At 39.5% G+C, this 18,493-nt stretch overlaps 1 protein-coding gene across 1 annotated transcript in view; it reads left to right on the forward strand.

The window, feature by feature from the left end:
- The first annotated feature begins 1,543 nt into the window (after positions 1-1,543).
- The window catches only part of zbbx (zinc finger, B-box domain containing), a 46,062-nt gene continuing 29,112 nt past the window's right edge, over positions 1,544-18,493 (forward strand). The window contains exons 1-5 of the mRNA XM_008285526.1: positions 1,544-1,644; positions 2,147-2,260; positions 13,682-13,784; positions 14,761-14,812; positions 15,561-15,670. Of these exons, the coding sequence (XP_008283748.1) occupies positions 1,544-1,644; positions 2,147-2,260; positions 13,682-13,784; positions 14,761-14,812; positions 15,561-15,670 (480 nt within the window). The remainder of the gene's footprint in view (positions 1,645-2,146; positions 2,261-13,681; positions 13,785-14,760; positions 14,813-15,560; positions 15,671-18,493) is intronic.

Here is an 18,493-nt window from a genome sequence, read left to right on the forward strand (position 1 = left end):
ATATAGATAATGGATGGATGGAAGTAAATTTACATCAAGAAATACTGCTGAAGGGTCTTAATCTTAATAATTAAACTTGTGTGGTAAACACCAGTCTAATTTCTCTACTGCACAGCACTTTGGCTCAAAGACAGTTTTAAATTTGCTGTATAAATAATGGTGACTTGACTAAAATTAATAGAAATGTGACAAATTATGATCTAGGCAAAGTAAAGCCAACCCACATTCTTTCTATGCGTAGCCCATGATCAACATTGCAACCACAATGAGAGCAGAAACTGTGTTCCTTGAAATTAGTAGAATTTTTGATGATTTACACAGCTATAACCATATGTAAAGGTGTATCTTAGAAAAATGTATTTTCATAAGCCTTGTGAAAAAAAAGCTTGAGAATGACTGAGCTCGATTAGTTTGGCAGCTAAAGAGCTTTCTTCTTTACCAACCTGAACGTGAGTAGAAGTAGCAGTGTCACTGTCGTGTCCTGACTCATCTGCTGCTACAGCAACATGAGATGACTCTGCATTCACCTACCCTTGGCACACCTGTGCCTCGTTGCCTTCATTTCTTTTTGAAAGCGCTTCTTATATCCAAGGTTTTCCACTTGCCTTAGTGAATACAGCCACCAGATTCCATCAATGACAAGCCCCGTAACTGGTGTGCTCTCTCACATGTGGTTACACAAAAATGCACAATTGGCAAGTAGCATGAAGTGAATCTGTTGCTTGAATGACGCACAAAGAACCTAAAACGTAGGCTCCTTGTGATTTTGATGAACCATTTAATAACATTTTCCAGTTCTTGAATGCATGATTGAAGTAAAAGATGAATTGATCTGGGGCTATTCTTCATTGTTCATATTTCTGTAAAAAAAAACAAAAAAAACAGGACTAATTATACGCCATTTGGGACTGTAATGCTCGGGTTACCCAGCCTAACAACACCACTGCTGGTAAAGCTTCCATGGGCACTTAAATTTGACTAAGCCATCAGTTATGCTATTACTTTCACCTGTGCTTTTCCTAAAATGTGTTCTTGTAGAAAAGTCTGTCATCATGCAAGCTGAGTTTTCATTAAGATTCTGATTTTAATCTGTGGTAGATTGTACACTTGTGGTTTTACAATCTGGTTGGCAAATGTTTCATATGGCTACTTTAACCAGTGGAGTTCCCTGGCCTTTCCAGCTTGAAAAAGAACTTCCAATGGCTCATTCACCTCCACCTAACGCACTTTGCTACCAGCTCAGTTGCTATTATTATATCTGCCTCACTGGCTAGTTTTCTTAATTGGCTTTTACTGCCTAGAAACCATTCATCATCCATACAAGTCTGTCAGATACAATTTAAACACACAGGATTGCTTGTTTTAACTTCCTCTTATTCACTAGAGTAAATGTGTTCCTGCTATTTTGTTCATTTCACTGCAGCAGTATTCATTTATGGCTGTGTGTGATTTAGCCTGGGCGCTGCATGATATCCAGTTTTATGCCATTACTGTGGGTTTTTATTGCAGAAGAGGCTCTTTGTAAAAAAGCAGAGCGAAAGACATGGGAGGAATACCTGAGCCACCGGGAAGAAGAGACATGAATTTAAATGACTTTGTGGTGCTTCCTAACAACAAGGCCAAATCTGTCAAGCTCAATGCCAGGTAAGATGAGATAAGATCAATGATGTGATTTAAGGCATTTGGTAGAAGCCCATTAGGGTTACTTGGCTGCCATACTATTTCCATCTGTACCTATTGAAATTCTATTCAGAGAATGGCTATTTCACAAAATGGACTTTAAGGCAAGATAACCCTTGCCTGAAAATTGACTTGACTTGACTTGTGAGCTTGATTCCACTGTTTCAGTGCAGTCTATTTATTTTCTTCATGATACCCAATGCGAAATTTAGTCCAGTCTCCCACTGTAGTTTCTCATTTGCCAACAGGTAATTGACTGAATTGATGCCTGGCTTGGTGGTACCCTGATCCAGTTACTAATTGATTAAAGTATTGATTAGTCATAGCAACAAGGATCTGCGGGTGCAGAGGATGAATTGAACATATTGATGAAAGCCTGGCTGGCCAATCTGACGAAGTAGGTCATTTGTATGATTGATTGTTGTTGATTGACTGCATATATGTGCGTGTGTTTATGTTGCCATAGGAACCTGCAAAAACTGCAAATGGAGACTGTGACCCTGTCTAATGAGAGTAAAGAGATGGAGGAGAAACTGCGACAACTGAAAGACAGCATGAGCAAAGAGAAGGAAGAGAGAGGGTGAGTATGAGGTGTTACAGTTAATGTCCTAGAGAAGAAGGACAGTGGCTGGTGAGAGGTGGAGAGAAGGGAATAGGGGGAAATTTAAAGTGGGAAGGTGAGAATGAAAGTAAGACACCAGAAAGCAACAGAGAGTAAGAGAGGAGGAGGACGGAAGATAGGACAGTGAATAAGTACAGTATGTGCAGGATGGGCTGTAACAAAGAACTTGAAGGGAGAGATTCCTGTTTCTGAATCAAGTTTCAGCTTTGGTACATCTAGTTCTTTTTGTCTTGCTGCACTTGAATCATCTGATTTTATATTGTAAACTCAAGGCTGTAAGGATGGAGGTGTTCATCTAGCAGTCTCTTTGACTGTCCCACAGTTTGACCCATTGCAAGTGTCACCACATGCCTGATTATCATTCAAATTAAGTGCTACAAGATACATAGTGCTAGATTAAGCGTGTTCCAATATTACAATTCCATCATTACTAAGATTAACACCTTCACGCAACCCTAGATTTTGTAATATTATAACTCTGAGTAATAAGCAGAATCTCTTAAAATGTCTTTATAAGTGGCTGTATTGTGGTGTGTGGCTGAGGTGTGTTACTATGAAAAGTTGGTTTCTTTGGCTTTCATGTAATATGTTCAGTTGATTTTAATACTTTTCAATTGATTTTTTTTCTCCAAACCCTGAAGCTATATTGGTTTTTTTCTGTCTTTACAATGAAAACATCACTTTCTCCGTTCATATGAGGAGATATGGACAAAAACAGGAGGAGGCCAAACAGGGAGGAGGGGGTGTGAGCAGATAGCCAAATGTTTAGACCTCATACCACGTGTGCAAAAATGTCTCCACTCCGACTCCTATCTGGCAGGACCTTGACTGCACGTCAACCCCCTGCTCCTTTCCCCACATTTTCTGTCTATCTTCACTGTCACTATCCATTAAAGGCAAAAATACCTAAAAATAATCTTTAAAAAAAACAAAAAAAAACAGAACAGTAAGCAATACAATGAAAAAGAGGACTGCTGAGATAAAGTCTGTACAAGCAAGAGAGGATGAAGAATGAACATAGTGACTTGAGAAACATGGGGAACAAAACAAGTGTTTAATGGAGAGACATGATGCATTGTGGGAGGCTGAGAAGGTGGGAAAAACTGCAACAGCTGTAAAAGAGCAAGCAACGTAGAAAGTGGAGACACTGAGTAATAGAGACAGATGGAGGAGGATACCAAGTGAGAGAGGGGGGAGGTCAGTGACTTCTCTACCTATAAAGGTCAGGAAAAGGTTGCTATGGAAGGAATAAAGGAGCAGTCAGAGACCTGAAAAAGCCACTCATATATGATGTAGGTCCATGCCCATGTAGTGGACCATTCTAAAGGTCAGTGGAGCAAGAACTTGTGTGCAACTGTACTTCCTTTCACTGAACTGGGTGGCTGACATTCCCAACATGAGACGTTGTACACAGAGGGCATAAGAATGAGCAACAGGAAAAGGACTTAAAGAATAGCTTTTAATGTTAAAATTGGCTTTAAAAGGTTGTAGAATTACTATCACATGACCAGTTACTTCATGTTTTTTGTTCTTTGTTTTTTTTTTCTTATTTATTTGAATCATACATTAACATTCACAGTTCTTTAACGTAATTGCAGGTGTACTAAATCTTTTCAAATTTTCGTGGTAAAATATGTGCTTTTTCTAAATACTTGTCTATTTTTTGTATTTTGACAGGCTAAGGCAATGGTAAAGACATGTTTTAGACAAGTCCCTGATAACTGTGAGAAGTACTGTAACTTTCAGTATCTTTAAAAGTTTTAGTGCAGCACAGATATGTGTGCTGTTCCAGAGGCTTGTGAAAATCACTCTTCAAAACAGATGAACCGTATGTTATTCTCATGATACAGTTCAGTGAGCATTCAGATTGCAAGCAGCTGTCCTTCCGTCAGAAATTGTTGTAAATTACAGTCTGTCATCGAAAAGAAAAAAACAAAACAAGAGGTGCTCTTTTGACAAATAATACAATGCTACCATTATTTATGGATTAGAAGTCAATGTTTTCTTTGTTGTTTTGCACCTACAGGGTTAAACAAATAATTTAAACTATAAGCCTTTTTTCCCCCCAAATCCTGTTTAGTATATTTCACAGTTTTCTTTTTTCTTTTTGCATATTTACCACAGACCTTTGTAGTCTCCCAGTCTTGGCTAAACATGCCGAGGAACATTGTGTGATCTCCTTTTTTTTGAGTTGAACCTTAAATGTTTTCCTTCTATCACAGGTCAAGGATGCAGGTAATAAAATTGACTAGTCACTGTGGAAATTGACCATAAGCAATTGAAACAAACTTCTCTGCTGGTTGCCAGTTCTCTGTCCAAGTTCCCACTGGTGAATTTAAAAATGATAGGTGTCATTGTGACAAAACAGTTTTGTCTGTTCTGCTTGTCTATCCTGTTTTGACAATAAACAGTGGGTCATACAAAAGATGATAAACAGCTTCTAAAAGTGGTTGTAAATATGTGTCAGTGACGTACTGGGCCACGTCTGCGGTGACTGATTCATGGCATCAGGCATGAATTAATTATATGGAAAATGCTGGCACACTGAGAGGCGGCATCAACGTACTCACACTCTGAAGTTCCCATCACTTCAGAGGACAGTGTATTGACTTACACTCACTTCCTTGTTATTTACATTTATCCAAATCTCAGTTTAGCCTAAACTTAGCCTAAACCTAACCATATGCCATATATAAGTGTTCATGCTTAAATTTAACTATTTGCATCATGGGGACTCGTTTTTGTCCCTACATGGGAGGCGGGTCCCCACAATGGGACTCTACAAAGATTTATGTCTCCACAATATGAGTAATACCAGGAAACACAACACACATGCATACACACTATATATGTCTTCTAATTTTGTCTACATTTTGCAATAAAAATTTTGATTGTACATTAGTGTTCATACCATGTTAAAATAGAGTGCAACAGTGTACGCATAATGAACAGAGATGTATGCCACAAAAAACAGTACTGACCCATTACTGTTTTATATGCTAGTGTCTGTGTGAATGACTATTAAAAATACTAAACATCTTACATGCATATCTTCACATTATTTAAAATGGATTAGATAGCTCATTCAATTACACAGACACAGAAAGTAGTATTTCTTTTCCTATTTCATTACAGAATATGTACCTGGCCCAATAATATGACTATTATCCAACAAATTCAGATTTAGGGGCATTCTAGCTTACGTGAGCAGGAAATTAATGTGCAGAATGAAAACAAACACTGGTTATTAATGAGACTGTTTTATTCTCTGCTCCCAGTTCACCGCATTTCATTCATTTCATTAATAACTCGGAGATGTATTGGCCGTGTGAAGTTATGGAAAACATACCATTATGTACATCACAATATATAAGCATATAACTCAGGGATAGCTTTAAGGAGAGGCAAGGTCTTTATTTTATACACTGACTCCTTCAAATAATAAATGCCAGAAGCGTATACATGCACGCAAATATACATTTAAAGGCCAACCCAGCCATCTACAAGATCAGTTATTGAGAGTTATGATGTAAGACAATGTTTTCATGTGATGAATTTATCTTGTTTCATATCACACAATACATCATCAGCTTGATATGCAGCATATTCATCATTTAAGGAAACGTGTTGTTTGTGTTTATGTCCTTGTATATGAGTAGGCTCCTCCTTAGTTTTTTCAGTGGAGCTCTAATTAAGAAGCCATATATTAGTATGGGAAGAGGGCCATCTAGTCCAGGCTGCACAAATGATAAGCACATAAACACAGTGTTTTCTGTCACACTGAAATACTGCAACATTTATTGCTCCACTGGGCCCAAGATATGACAAGATGTGTACCCGGCTGCCTGTGTGTATTTTTGATACCGGCCCTCCATAAATAATGGTATTTGTATTTGTGTGTACGTGTGTTTTTAACACTGTAAATTACAGAGTGTACTACTATTTTAATTTCTTGTTTTTAGTTCTCTATGATTTGTGTACTTTAATCAGTAAAGATGTATTCAAGTCTGCTACAGGAATCCTGTTCAAGCTCTGTGTCTTTGAAATATTGCAGTATACTCCACAGCTAGTTTGAGAAAGATTTTATATTTGTGTATGCACAAGCTTGAAAGAGGCAAAAATATATAGCAAGAGTTTGTGTATGTGTGAGAGGAAGTGTGTGAAGGTAGGAGAAAGACTCAGCTGGCCCAACTAAAAAGTCTAAACAGATGAAATAGTGTGCTTTGTGTGATGGCTGAGAGGTGTCTGGTAACAGAGAAAATAATATTTAGAAATATTTTCACTGTCCTGTTTAGAAAATAAATTGGGCAACCTTTCCTTATAGACATGCCATTGCTGATTAGTAATGGTTTGCTAGCTTGTTTTCATGTGCAGTGGTGTCACTAATCAGTCTTCTCTGTGCAGAGCGCAAAGTAGAACATTTTAACACCTTTCACATTTGGGAACAGATGAAGGAGAGGCAGGGACTCTGTCACTCACAGCATGTCCTCCGTGTCACTTGTGATGGCTGAGAAAATTAACTGTGCTACCTGTACTGCCTTTCAAGTTTAATGTATTGTATGACTGCCATATATTAATTTATCCCGTTTGTGTTGTGTATTTTCTGCCTGTTGGTCAGCATTTCTCATAGGACAGTGCACACAGTGAACAGAATAGGACGGAAAGCAGAAGAACAATTTTTGAGGAGTTTGTGAAAACACATGAACACAGACTGAAGAGGAGCAGTCATGGAGTAAATTACAATATTAGCTACTCAAATATGACTGTTTCCACATTAATATAGCTACATTCCCCGCCTACTTTTAGCCCAAAAGCTGTGTGTAGTGATGCTGCAGTGTTTTTAGATGTGGAACCGAACTTAACAGTTTGAACTAATTATTTTTTACACCTCTAATGACAGAGATGAAACTGTTTCTCATTTGTTCCTATCTGACTGATGTGGCAAAAAGCAGACAAAGATGGAGGCTTGACTGTTGTGGTTAATCAGTTAATCAGTTCTTCTCAGAGCAAGTGTCTCTTTGACAAGCCTTTACTGTATATTTTCAAGCTGTGATTTTTTTTCTCAGGCTGTGCATAGTACTGTGCGTCAGGTACCAACCTGTTTTTTCCTCTCACTGTCTGTTAGATCTCAGAGCAGATGAATTGTTCATCTTTGTCTGAGAGTTGGGCTTCACACAGACACACGCAGTCTCATGTATGCATCCAAAGAGTAGTTGAACAAATTCAGTTTGCTGGGGGGAGGTATAATCAGTTTGTGAAAGGTACACAGGCGATAATAAAGCCAGAGCAGCAGCTTGGGGCAAACACAGTACATCATTCTCTGTTGTGGCTTGCCCGAGTCACAGGTTTAATGTAGCTTTGTCTTCAGGCCTTACAGCTCACGAGCACTGACTCTCCTCTTATTTAAATGTACAGTTAAGGTCTTTTTTACTTCTTCATTTGTTGCCTCCTTGCAGAGCTTCTCATTCTATCCACAGCCTCTTTTTAGTCATCTTTTTTTCCCCCTATTCTTTTTTAAATTTAGTTTGACCCTGTAATCTGACACTACTCATGCTGGACCAAAATGTGGGATTGTTTGCCTTTATAGCATTTTATGTCTGAATTGTTTTTTGCCTTGGGAAAGTTTCTCTCTCCCCTCACTGCTTTCTGTTTTTGTTGCGTCCTCCTGCCTCACACTGAGAGGGTATTGAGACGATTACTTTGGCATTAGACTACAAAGTGTGCCTGCATTTGCATGTGTGCGTGGGGGACGCAGATGTTATTACCTTTCCCTTTGGGTGAGATGGGTCAGTTAAAGGTGACAGCCACGCATGTGTTTAGGCATATGTCCCAGGCTTGAGTGTGCCCAGGACTGACAGGTGGTGTTTGCCTACGGTTAACACTGAATCACTGGCCGATTCTTCTCCTTTCATTGCAATATATCTGTATATTGTTTAGAAATATGAGTTTGCTCTGAGCTGATGTGAAATTGTACTCCTCAGTGTGTTTCCTCTGCTTTGACTGTGATGAAGAAATGCTTTTTGACAAAGTAGCGTTTCGTGTGGTGTTGTGATGTTTGTTTCCAATATTAAAGTTGTGACACAGAGGGTGTCATCAGCTATCTATCTACTCAACAGTGAAAGGTGGACAGCAATGTGAGATTGTGGTGTGTGCATGTGTGTCTTTTGATTTTTCTTCATGTTACATGTCTCTCTGACCGCATTGCATATTTGTACATCTATTTGTGTGAGGACCCTTCCTGAAATGATACATTTCCTGGCCTCACACCTAACCTTTACCATCACAGCTAAGTGTCTAACCCTTACTCCTACTGAAACCTTACTGAAACTTTAACCCTAAAGCTAAGTCTTAATCCTCTAAAAGCCCACTGCAACTCCCATCATAGATCATAGCACCAAAACACACACACACTCATAAAAGCACATTGATGCTGTTATTAGCTAAAAGTGTTTGAAAAGAACTTTGCTATGCTGTTTAAACTCATAGTCAATACACTGGCTGCACTGAGATGGACGTGCGTGTGTGTATGTGTGTGTTTGTGCATGTGAGTGAGTTTGTATAAGAGCGTTGGTAAGACAGATAAACAGTGACTGTGAGGGCATGTCTGTACCTGTATTTTTCTTACAACAACTTTAAGATATTATTTTGAAGTGTTTGTTTACTCATGTATGCACATTATATGTGTGGGTGCAATTTAGTGTGTGTCTGTGTGCATTAGATAATGTGATCTTTGCTAATGCAGTCCATGGAGATATACAAACAGACACACACTTTATCTCTCCAGGTTGCCTGTCCTGAGGGGACACCATGTCATCCTACACCGACAGGGGTGTGCCTCAACTGTCTCCCTTAGCGACAGTCCAGTTGCCTTGGTGATGTCGCTGGGATGATTATCTAACGCCCACCCTCAGTGTCAGCACAGCACAGCGACAGCATCAGGGGTGTTGGCAACTCTTGCCATCACATACACACTCATAGAGATTCAAAATCTGAGTTCCTGTGCCTTGACAGGCTGCCAGCTCAGTCCAAAATAAACTTCTTTCAAAGACAACCCGACATCACAATAGCATAAATAGCATAAATAATTCAACAACATGAGCATGAATAACTCTCACCTAAATGAGGATCCCTTCACAGTTCTTCACTTTCTGCAACTGACAGGAGTGTCCTGCATGAGTGTATGTGTGTGTGTGCATGTGAGCAAATGTGCACCCACGTGTTTGCACATTTCCATTCATGTTCATGTTTGCACCTGCATCTATGTCTGCGTGTGCAGATATAATCCCTGTAACCTTTCATGTTTGTTTTTTTGGTGAGGAAAACTGTTGTGCCTAAATCCTACCACCTTGTGGACTTCCCAAAAAGAGGTGACACCGGCATCAACCTGGTTTACACCATAATCCATGGGCTTTATAAAACCATTACCTCGCCTGCTTCTCTGTTAATAACACCGATCCCACACCAAGAAGACTCTTTCCTTCTTGGACCACAGTGTTGGGACAGACACAACCTTGCCGGGAACAACTCAGTCAGACGGAGCCACACTCGCAATACAGAACTTCTGTAAGAATGCTGGGAAATGTTTAGCTACCTCAGAAGAAAATGTCAACATTGAGGGATGTACAGACACTTTAACCAACTAGATAAGCAAATGTGTAGAGGATGTCACTGTCATCTTGACTCACAGCAAAGGTGTGTGTACAACTGAAAACCATGGAGACTGCTTTTAAAGTGGGTAATGAAGCAGAACTCAGGACTGCGAGTGTAAATCTGTCTAGGATGATCTGGAAGATAAAATGGACCCAAGCACAGAAAATACACTACCTTTTCTGTAACACAGGAGACACCTGGTGTATGTGGCAGGGTCTCCTCTCTGGCCACAAACTAACCCTGCAGGCCGACAACAGCCATAGAATGCTTGCTGATAGGCTTAGCAACTTTTATGCACACTTTGAGGATCTCAACAACCGTCCTCCAAGCAAGAAACTTGCTCAGACAGATGAACAAGCACTCTGTCTAATCACAGCTGAAGTGAGGAGCACTCTTCCTAGAGTGAAGCCTCACAAAGCAATGGGTGCCGACAACATTGTAGGTTGCGTTCTCAGAGGATGCCAAACCAGCTGGCAAATCTGCTAACAATCTTTAACATCTCCCTGCATCAGGCCCCCCCGATGTCTGCCACCATCATTCCTATTCCCAAGAAATCCGCGTTGACATGTCTTAATGATTGTCGCCCAATAGCACTGACTTCCACTGTCATGAAACTCTTGGAGCGTGTGGTATCCAGATGTAAAACCAGCACACACAACCCCTTCAGTCTACATTCGAACCTAACCGAGCCACAGAGGATGCCATCTCCATTGTGCTCCACACTTTGCTAACACAAAAGACACACCTATGTGCTTTTAGGGCTTAAGCTTTGCTGTTAATACCACCATCTCACCAAAGCTGTTTGAACAGATGAAACTACTCAGCTTCAACAACCTCCTGTGTGATGTGATTTTGGACTTTCTGACTGATAGACCACAGGCTGTCAAAGTCAGCAACCTCGGGCATCATTAGACTGAGCATTACCTCCCCCACGGGCTCTTGTTCAGTCCTTTCACTCTTCACTTTGATGACCCCTGTTGTGCACGTATAACTTGAATATGATTATTAAGCTTGCCAATGATACATCTATGATAGGTGATGTGGTGAAATACTATGGTCAAGTATTTTTCAGTCCAAATACTTACATTTTGGTACTTGTTGATATGGAATACTGATAAGAATCTTTTATAATAATGCAATTTTTCTACCATAAACATCACCATTACCATAAAAACATCTAAAGACCACACTTGCTTTAACTTGTGCTGCAGTTTACCAACTACTTTTCACGTAGTAAGACCTGCTGGGAAGTTAAATTCACATGAATCTACTATGCTGTGAAGCCAATGAGAAACAATAGGCAGACACTGCTCATCCAAATATAAGTACTGAGGCAGAAGAATGTGCTTTATCATTTGGTAAGATGGTTTCTTTACGATTTTAATGGCTTAAAATCTCACACCTGGACCTCAGAAAACCAAAGAGGCAACTGAGTCCTGAACTATCGTAGATAAATGACATTACTGTCTTGGGTTGTCTCTAAACATTTACTCTCTTTTCCAGTGTATGCTGCAAAGTCAGTTGTTGCTGCCTTCTGCTGCTAGCATTAGCAAACACTTTGAACATCATAGTTTTGTGTTGCGTGGGCTGACAAATCAACAACAAATCAACTCTACCTCTTGATAATTTAGTGGAACAGAGCCAGCAGTCTGCTTTAGCGTTAGCCATATTTACTTACATTAAAATATCTCCAAAACCATTTAATAATGCTGCAAAGTGATATTGAGTGTGTTGTGCAGGAGTTTTGCTTACATGAGTATTGTACATGAGCATGCCATCTGACCCAATACCAATTATGTATCAGTGGGTCCCACAGAATAACAAATCTGCTTAGAAAACCAAAGACATGTTGGTAGATTTCAAACTACCCAGGCCTGTACACACTGGCAACTCCACAGTGAAGAGAGTGGCCATTACTTGAGGACCTTGGCCATCACCTTCCACAGTTCTAGTTGGTCCTTCAGCCCCTGGTACTTCTCAAGCTTTTTGTGCTCTTTTCTCCTGATGTTACTGTCAACTTAGATTGCCACATTTATCACAACTGTCCTGCTCTGCTCCTTGTCAACCACCACTATGTCTGTTTAGTTAGCCAGCAGCTGCTTGTCGGTCTGGAGCTTGAGGTCCCACAGGATCTTATATATTGTTCTCAGCCACTTTTGGTGGTGTGTCCTGTCGGGACTAGGGGACTTTTAGTGTGTACTCAACACAGATGTTCCTGTACATTATCCCACTCACTTGGCTGTGCCTCTCGGTGTACACTGTCCCAGTTTGCATCTTGCATCCTGTAGCTATATGCTGGACTGTCTCAAGGGCCTCTTTGCACAGTCTGCACCTGATGTCCTGTCTGCTATGGTAGACAGCTGCCTCCATGGATCTGGTGCTCAGGGCCTGTTCTTGTGCTGCCATGATCAAGGCTTCTGTGCTGTCCTTCAGGTTGGCCTTTTCTAGCCACTGGTATGATTTCTTGAATGCTTTGTTTCGTCCTGGATTGTGGCTCTGACACTCACAATTTTTATGACTATTGCTGCACAGTTTTTCTGTGTTAATGTCCATGTTAATGAATCAACCGCAGACTTGTCTTTTATGTTTTTCTTGAGGGCCTCTGTGCATTTCCTATTTATTTATTTATTTTTGGCCATTTCGCACTGTTATTTGTTTTTAAGTGTATACATTTTGATTTATAGTTAACAGCTGTATAAGCTGACTGTAAATGTCCTTGTATCCAGTATCCTGAAAAGGCCTCAGTTGTCTTCAATGACGAGGAAGAAAAACATCTTCGTTATTAGACTACATTATGCTTTGTGAAATTTTAGTAATAATTTATGTTGGAAAAGCCAAAGTTTTTGTTGATCTAAACGCACATGGTAGTGTTTTTCCTCGCTGTTCTGAGTCCCAAAACAACAAATGGGCCATGTTGTGATAAACATTGAACATCTGTTCTGTTTATTGGAACCAAATGATTTTACAAGTAATTTATTTATTTTGACAGTTTGAAGGTGAGAAACTTGGTGATGAGTGGGAATGTAGTTATGTGGGGCTGTTGTACCTTTTTCATACTTACTTATACAGCTTTTCCCCTCACATTCCTTCTCTTTCTTCCTAAAGTCCAGAACTGTTATTAACATACTGACTCATCTTAAGCACTCTGACTTTTATTACATTTGGCCTGCTTTTCAAAAACACAGGAATGACGTGTTTGTATTTTGTTGCTAAATCAAGTAAAGTCAAATACAGCCTGAGAAGTATGAGGTTTTATTTATTAATATTTACAGTAAATGTGCACAAACAAACAATGTATCTTCTCCATATACTGTGCTTTACTGGTATACTATATACTGTGTGAACAGATATACCAAATCCCTCAGATACACAATAATTGGAATTTTTCAATAACAATGTCGCTCTTTGTTTGACATATGTGTCTGTGCCTGCGTTGCATTTTGGTGTTCATAAAGGACTGTGATTGTTATATTTTTGGCTGCTATACTCAAATCTTCTGATGGAGAATAAATATTAGAATGACTTCTGAATATAAAAGATAAATCAAATCAAGGACAGAAACAGATGTATTCACAGCTTCTCTTTTATTTTTTTTATTTTTTTTTTTAAAGAAATCAAAGCTGTGATACTGTTGATGAGCTATGCATGTCAAGTTCAAGGGAGTGGTATTTCAAGATTGCTAATTTGCAAAGAAAAACTCCCATTCTCTAACTTTGTCTGTCTCTGTAGACAATCAAGAAGGTTTAGATGGATGTCTGGACAATGTGGTTCTTTAAGCAGCAATTCTCCGACTAACAGCTCTATGAAGAACATGGAGAACAAACTCCAAAAGGTACAGAAACAGTCTACCAATTTGTCTTTGGATGCATGTATTATTTTTGAGTATAAACTTACTTTTCTGTTTGCGTTATCGTATTGACTCTGATTCAGTCACTAACCATGTTATTCACAAATGTCATTGATGGAAGATGATTATGGCATGGCCTGATTCTTTCCCTGAGAAGCTATTGCTTGTGAGTTATGACCTTAAGAGTCACCTGCACTGTAATAGCTGTCTCCTAATTACTGCTTTAAGGCATCTACTTACTGCATGCATCATGTGCCCTCAGTCATGAAAATATCCAAAGCATGCTATCACTCTTTTAATGCACAGTATATAGCGGATTAAAAACTGCTCTTTGCACCTTCCCGTTGATTTAAGAAATTAGCACCCTTAATCTCAGAGGAGAAGCTCTAAGGACTTTGAGTTTACGCTAGAAAAAAACATTTGGATTGTAAGTTTATAATGACCTTTAAACGTAGAATGGTTATCAAACATGCTGATTGTCTCTGAGAGGCAATAACCATAGACTAGTCTGTCTTAATTTAAAACTAAATCTTAATAATATAATGAATACACCATTTACCAATGCCAAAATGCGGTGCATTCAAAACATACCAACGAGAGACTTTAAGTTGTTGTGTTCAAGTCAGTTGATAAAACTAAAGAGAAAACTAAAGAGACATTATGTATTTATTTATTTGTACATAAAAATATTCTGGAATGTCAGAAGCAAATGAATGTTTTAATTCTGGTTCAACCTTGTGAAGCACTTTGTAACGTTTTTGAGAAGTGCTGGATAAATAAAGTTTATTTTTTATTATTATATTGTTATTATTAGTTATATATGAACACAGAGTGGTTCGCATTCTTACTTACACCTACATACAGTATACAAACACAAAATAAATGTGGAGGACTGTTTGTGAGCTGAGAGCTTACACAAACTATTGCTGCTGATTTGTAACTCTGTGTGCCTCCTCAACAGCTGTCAGCAGGCAAACTGAAGATTCGAGTGTTGAAGGACGAACCACCGACAGGTGAGAGGTTGACAGCCACAGCTTGAGATTCAAATATCAGAGACATGCATCAGGTAGACTTGACACAGATGTGTACTCCAAAACCCTTGACTTTGAACCCTTTACTGAAATTCTTTAAACCCTCCATGTCACCCTCAATAATCAAGGTCAGCTACAAAGCAGCACCTTGGGAACTGGTAGAGCTCCAGTGTCGTATTCATGGTTCCTTCAGTAAGGAGAATACTTGCAATCACAGGTGCCAGACTGACGGGTTCTCTAGTTAAAGACCGATCTCTCTAACCATTAACCAGCCTTGGCAGAATTATTAATGTTTTGAACATGCCCCAGGCAATAATTCACACCTTGAATCAAAATGTTTCAAAATGTGGTGGTGCGATGTGTTATACATAAACAGCAACTGTAAATGCAACTTTACAAGGACAGTCTTTGGTTTGTGTCATAATTATAACATGGGCTTTAGCCTTTAGCTTTTTTGTTATTTGCTATCATACATTCCACAGTAGTCCAGCTAGTTTTATTTATTTTTTCTTAAGCTTGTTATCTGTTAATGATTTTGGCAAAAAACCTGTAAAAAAAAATTAAAGATATGCTGTACATACTGTATTTTTGACACTGTCCTCATGCTTCTCTCTCTGTTTGTCAGTTGGACTATGCAGGTAGTCAATTACATAAATATTGTTTTAATGTCAATAATATTTAATTAGATCTTCCTGCCAAGTGTAAACAGCAGTGTGCATGCTCTTTTTAGCCTCACCTCTATCACCACCTCCGCTTCAACTCTCCACCAGTGGTCTTCGAAGAAAAAACAGACTGAAGGGAACAATCTGTGGACAGTGTGAAGTCAAGACAGCTGGACTAGTATGCACACAAAGACACACACACACACGCACCAACCATGCCAAAAACTGTGTACAACTCTAATAAGCGGCATGCTTTTTTAAAGGTCACTAATGAGACAAAAGGAAATTTTCTGGTTTCTTTTTTGCGGGATCAGATGTCACTAATTGACGAGTAATTTTTCCATCTCATAATTGTCTGAGCTCCAATAAAAGGTTTACGGTTTTATGGTTTTATAAATGATATCTTAAAGTGATCAGTACAAACACCCACCCACTTGGAAAGAAGTGCCAGGAGACAATTATCTTGCCCTGCATTCAGAGTTTAAATGTTGAATCTCTCATTTTCTATGTTGCTCTCCCTCCTCCCTTTTTTCTTTTTTTCTACCCTATTTTTCTATTGCTCTCCTTTTTTCCACTTTAATTTTTTTCTGTAGGTTTACTACCCTCTCTTCTGCTTTATATTTTATAATCTTTCTCTTCCTCCAGCATCTTCTACGAGCTCCCTCTGTCATTGAGATGCCCATTGTCTCCCGTCCTGTCTCCCTCGTCAATATGTGTTTACCAATCTTTTCTTTCTTCCTCACAACTTTTTTCCACTTTCACAAATTTTCCATCTGCCATATATATACCCATATTTCTGTCTTTCTTTCAGTATACTTATTTGTCCTTTTCTTTCCTCTCCATGCCTGTCTCTCGCTGTGCCTCAACTGTCCAATCTGTCGGTCTATCCTTGTGTTTGTGTTTGCACTGATAACAGTTTAGTTGGATCCATTCATCGATACTCGAGCCCTCTGAGGGCACCATTGTTTATTCTTTCGCGCTCTTCATCCACTGCTGCTCAGGAGGAGGGACCTGCAACTGTATGTGTGAATAATAGGGAGAGGGAGAGAAGTAAAAATCCCCACCGTGTGTGTGCGTGTGTGTGTGTGTGTATTTGTGTGTATGTGTGTATATAATGACTTGGCAAACTAAGCTGAGTAATGCCTGCTTGATGACCAGTTGCCTCTGCATCCCCACCTCCTAAATTCTCAGCTAGTTGTGTAATTTCTATCCTATGTTTCACTATGACGCCAGCCAACTTAAGTATTGAATAACTGATGTGTCTGAGAGACTGTGAGCCAGAAAATGAGAGCAATGGGGGTGAGAGAAAGAGAGACTTATAGAGGAAATAAAGGAGAAGGAGGGGTTGAACTGATGCAGCTGACACCCACCATTTTTCTGCCCCTTTTGTTGTGGAATAAGTTATTTAGGTGCAGCACAGAAAAATGCGTTAAAATGTAATGTGGTAATTTGCTTGATAGTGCATTTGATGATGATGGCGCTGAACTGTCCAATGAAGGACCCAATGCCCCCAGTGTCCCATAGTGATGGGCTTAATGGCAGTGCTTATAGTAGTCTGGGCAAGCACATAGGCTAAATGCACACACAAATACACACAATGCACTCATGCACACACACATTTTGGACAGCCCTCGTACCCTATAATGATGGCAATAATGGGAAGCGTTACAACTGTCTGCCATTCTGTCTGGAACTGCACTTAAACACACAAATGGTCACATGCACACACACACATGCAACCACACAATCACATCCACATCTGGGCTTATTTTAAACTATGACTCACACGTATTGGCACAGAATTTACCAAAATCACATGTGCACATACACACATACACATACACACATACACATACACACGCACTGCACACTGAGCCTTGTGCTATAGTGCTGTATTCTAGAGTCATTCAGGCAAAAAAAGTACCTCATTTCTTTCTGTGTAGCACAGAGAGTGCAGTGATATGCTGCTTGCAGCCTGATAGGGATGCCTAGTCCCTGGGGAGTGGCTGTAATTTATCCTTAGGCCTGAGAGGGGAAATGAGGCCCTGCTTTATGGGCGCATTAAAGGGCAATGTCGCAGTTGGAGGCTTGCGCGTGCATGCACACACACTCACACCGAGTGATATGTGTGGGAAAAAAACACATAATGAACACAATATTACACATAAATGGCTTAATTACAGTAATGCCTAATAAAGAAACTAAAAGGGGGGAGAAGATGAGATAAAAGAGTATAAAGAAAGAAGCAGGAATAATATGTGAATCTGCTGGTTGAAATTTGCACAGTTAGACGTGTAGTCATCTAGAACTTTGTATGGCACGGTGAGTTGTTTTTTTTTTTTATTGCATTGCCTTGTTTTTCTTAATTATCTATTAGAGTAAGGAGTGAATAAACAGGTGAAGAAGTTGCAAATATGCAAGTAAGCAAAAAAGGAACCATGAAGGAAGGTTCCAGGTCATTAGATTCTGAAATATATCACATTGTGACAAAAAAACAAAACCAATAAAAACAAACAATTAAAGTCCCTCAAAGGATTAATAGAATTTGTATTGTTTCTTTAGGAAGTACGCTAAGCTATACTTTCTGGATCTGACATATTATTTGTGATGCAATCACAAGGAAAAAAACAACAACCGAGCTTGCAAGCCAAATGAGTGCGCCCAAATGAACTGTTTTTATTTTTTATTTTTACCGTTTGTTGTTACAAAGCTTTGGTCCTTTCCTCCATCCTGCCCTCCCTTCTTTGTGCCTGCACTCCTCCTGGCCTTGTCTGTGCGCTCTGTCCACCCGGTCTAGGCCTATCTCCCAAACCTGCTGATGGAAGGACTTTTCCTCACTAATAAGACCGGATTCATACAGATAGAAATGATAATGACCTCCCTTAAGATGCGTTCACTCACCCACACTCGCATACACAAAACACACACTGAGCACAAACGCATACGTGTTCACAGAAGCCGTCCTTTCAAAGCTCTCCCTCTCTTTCTCTCTCTCTCTCTC

Source organism: Stegastes partitus, unplaced genomic scaffold (genome assembly GCF_000690725.1).
Source record: "Stegastes partitus isolate 25-593 unplaced genomic scaffold, Stegastes_partitus-1.0.2 Scaffold406, whole genome shotgun sequence".
NCBI classification, from domain to species: domain Eukaryota; kingdom Metazoa; phylum Chordata; class Actinopteri; family Pomacentridae; genus Stegastes; species Stegastes partitus.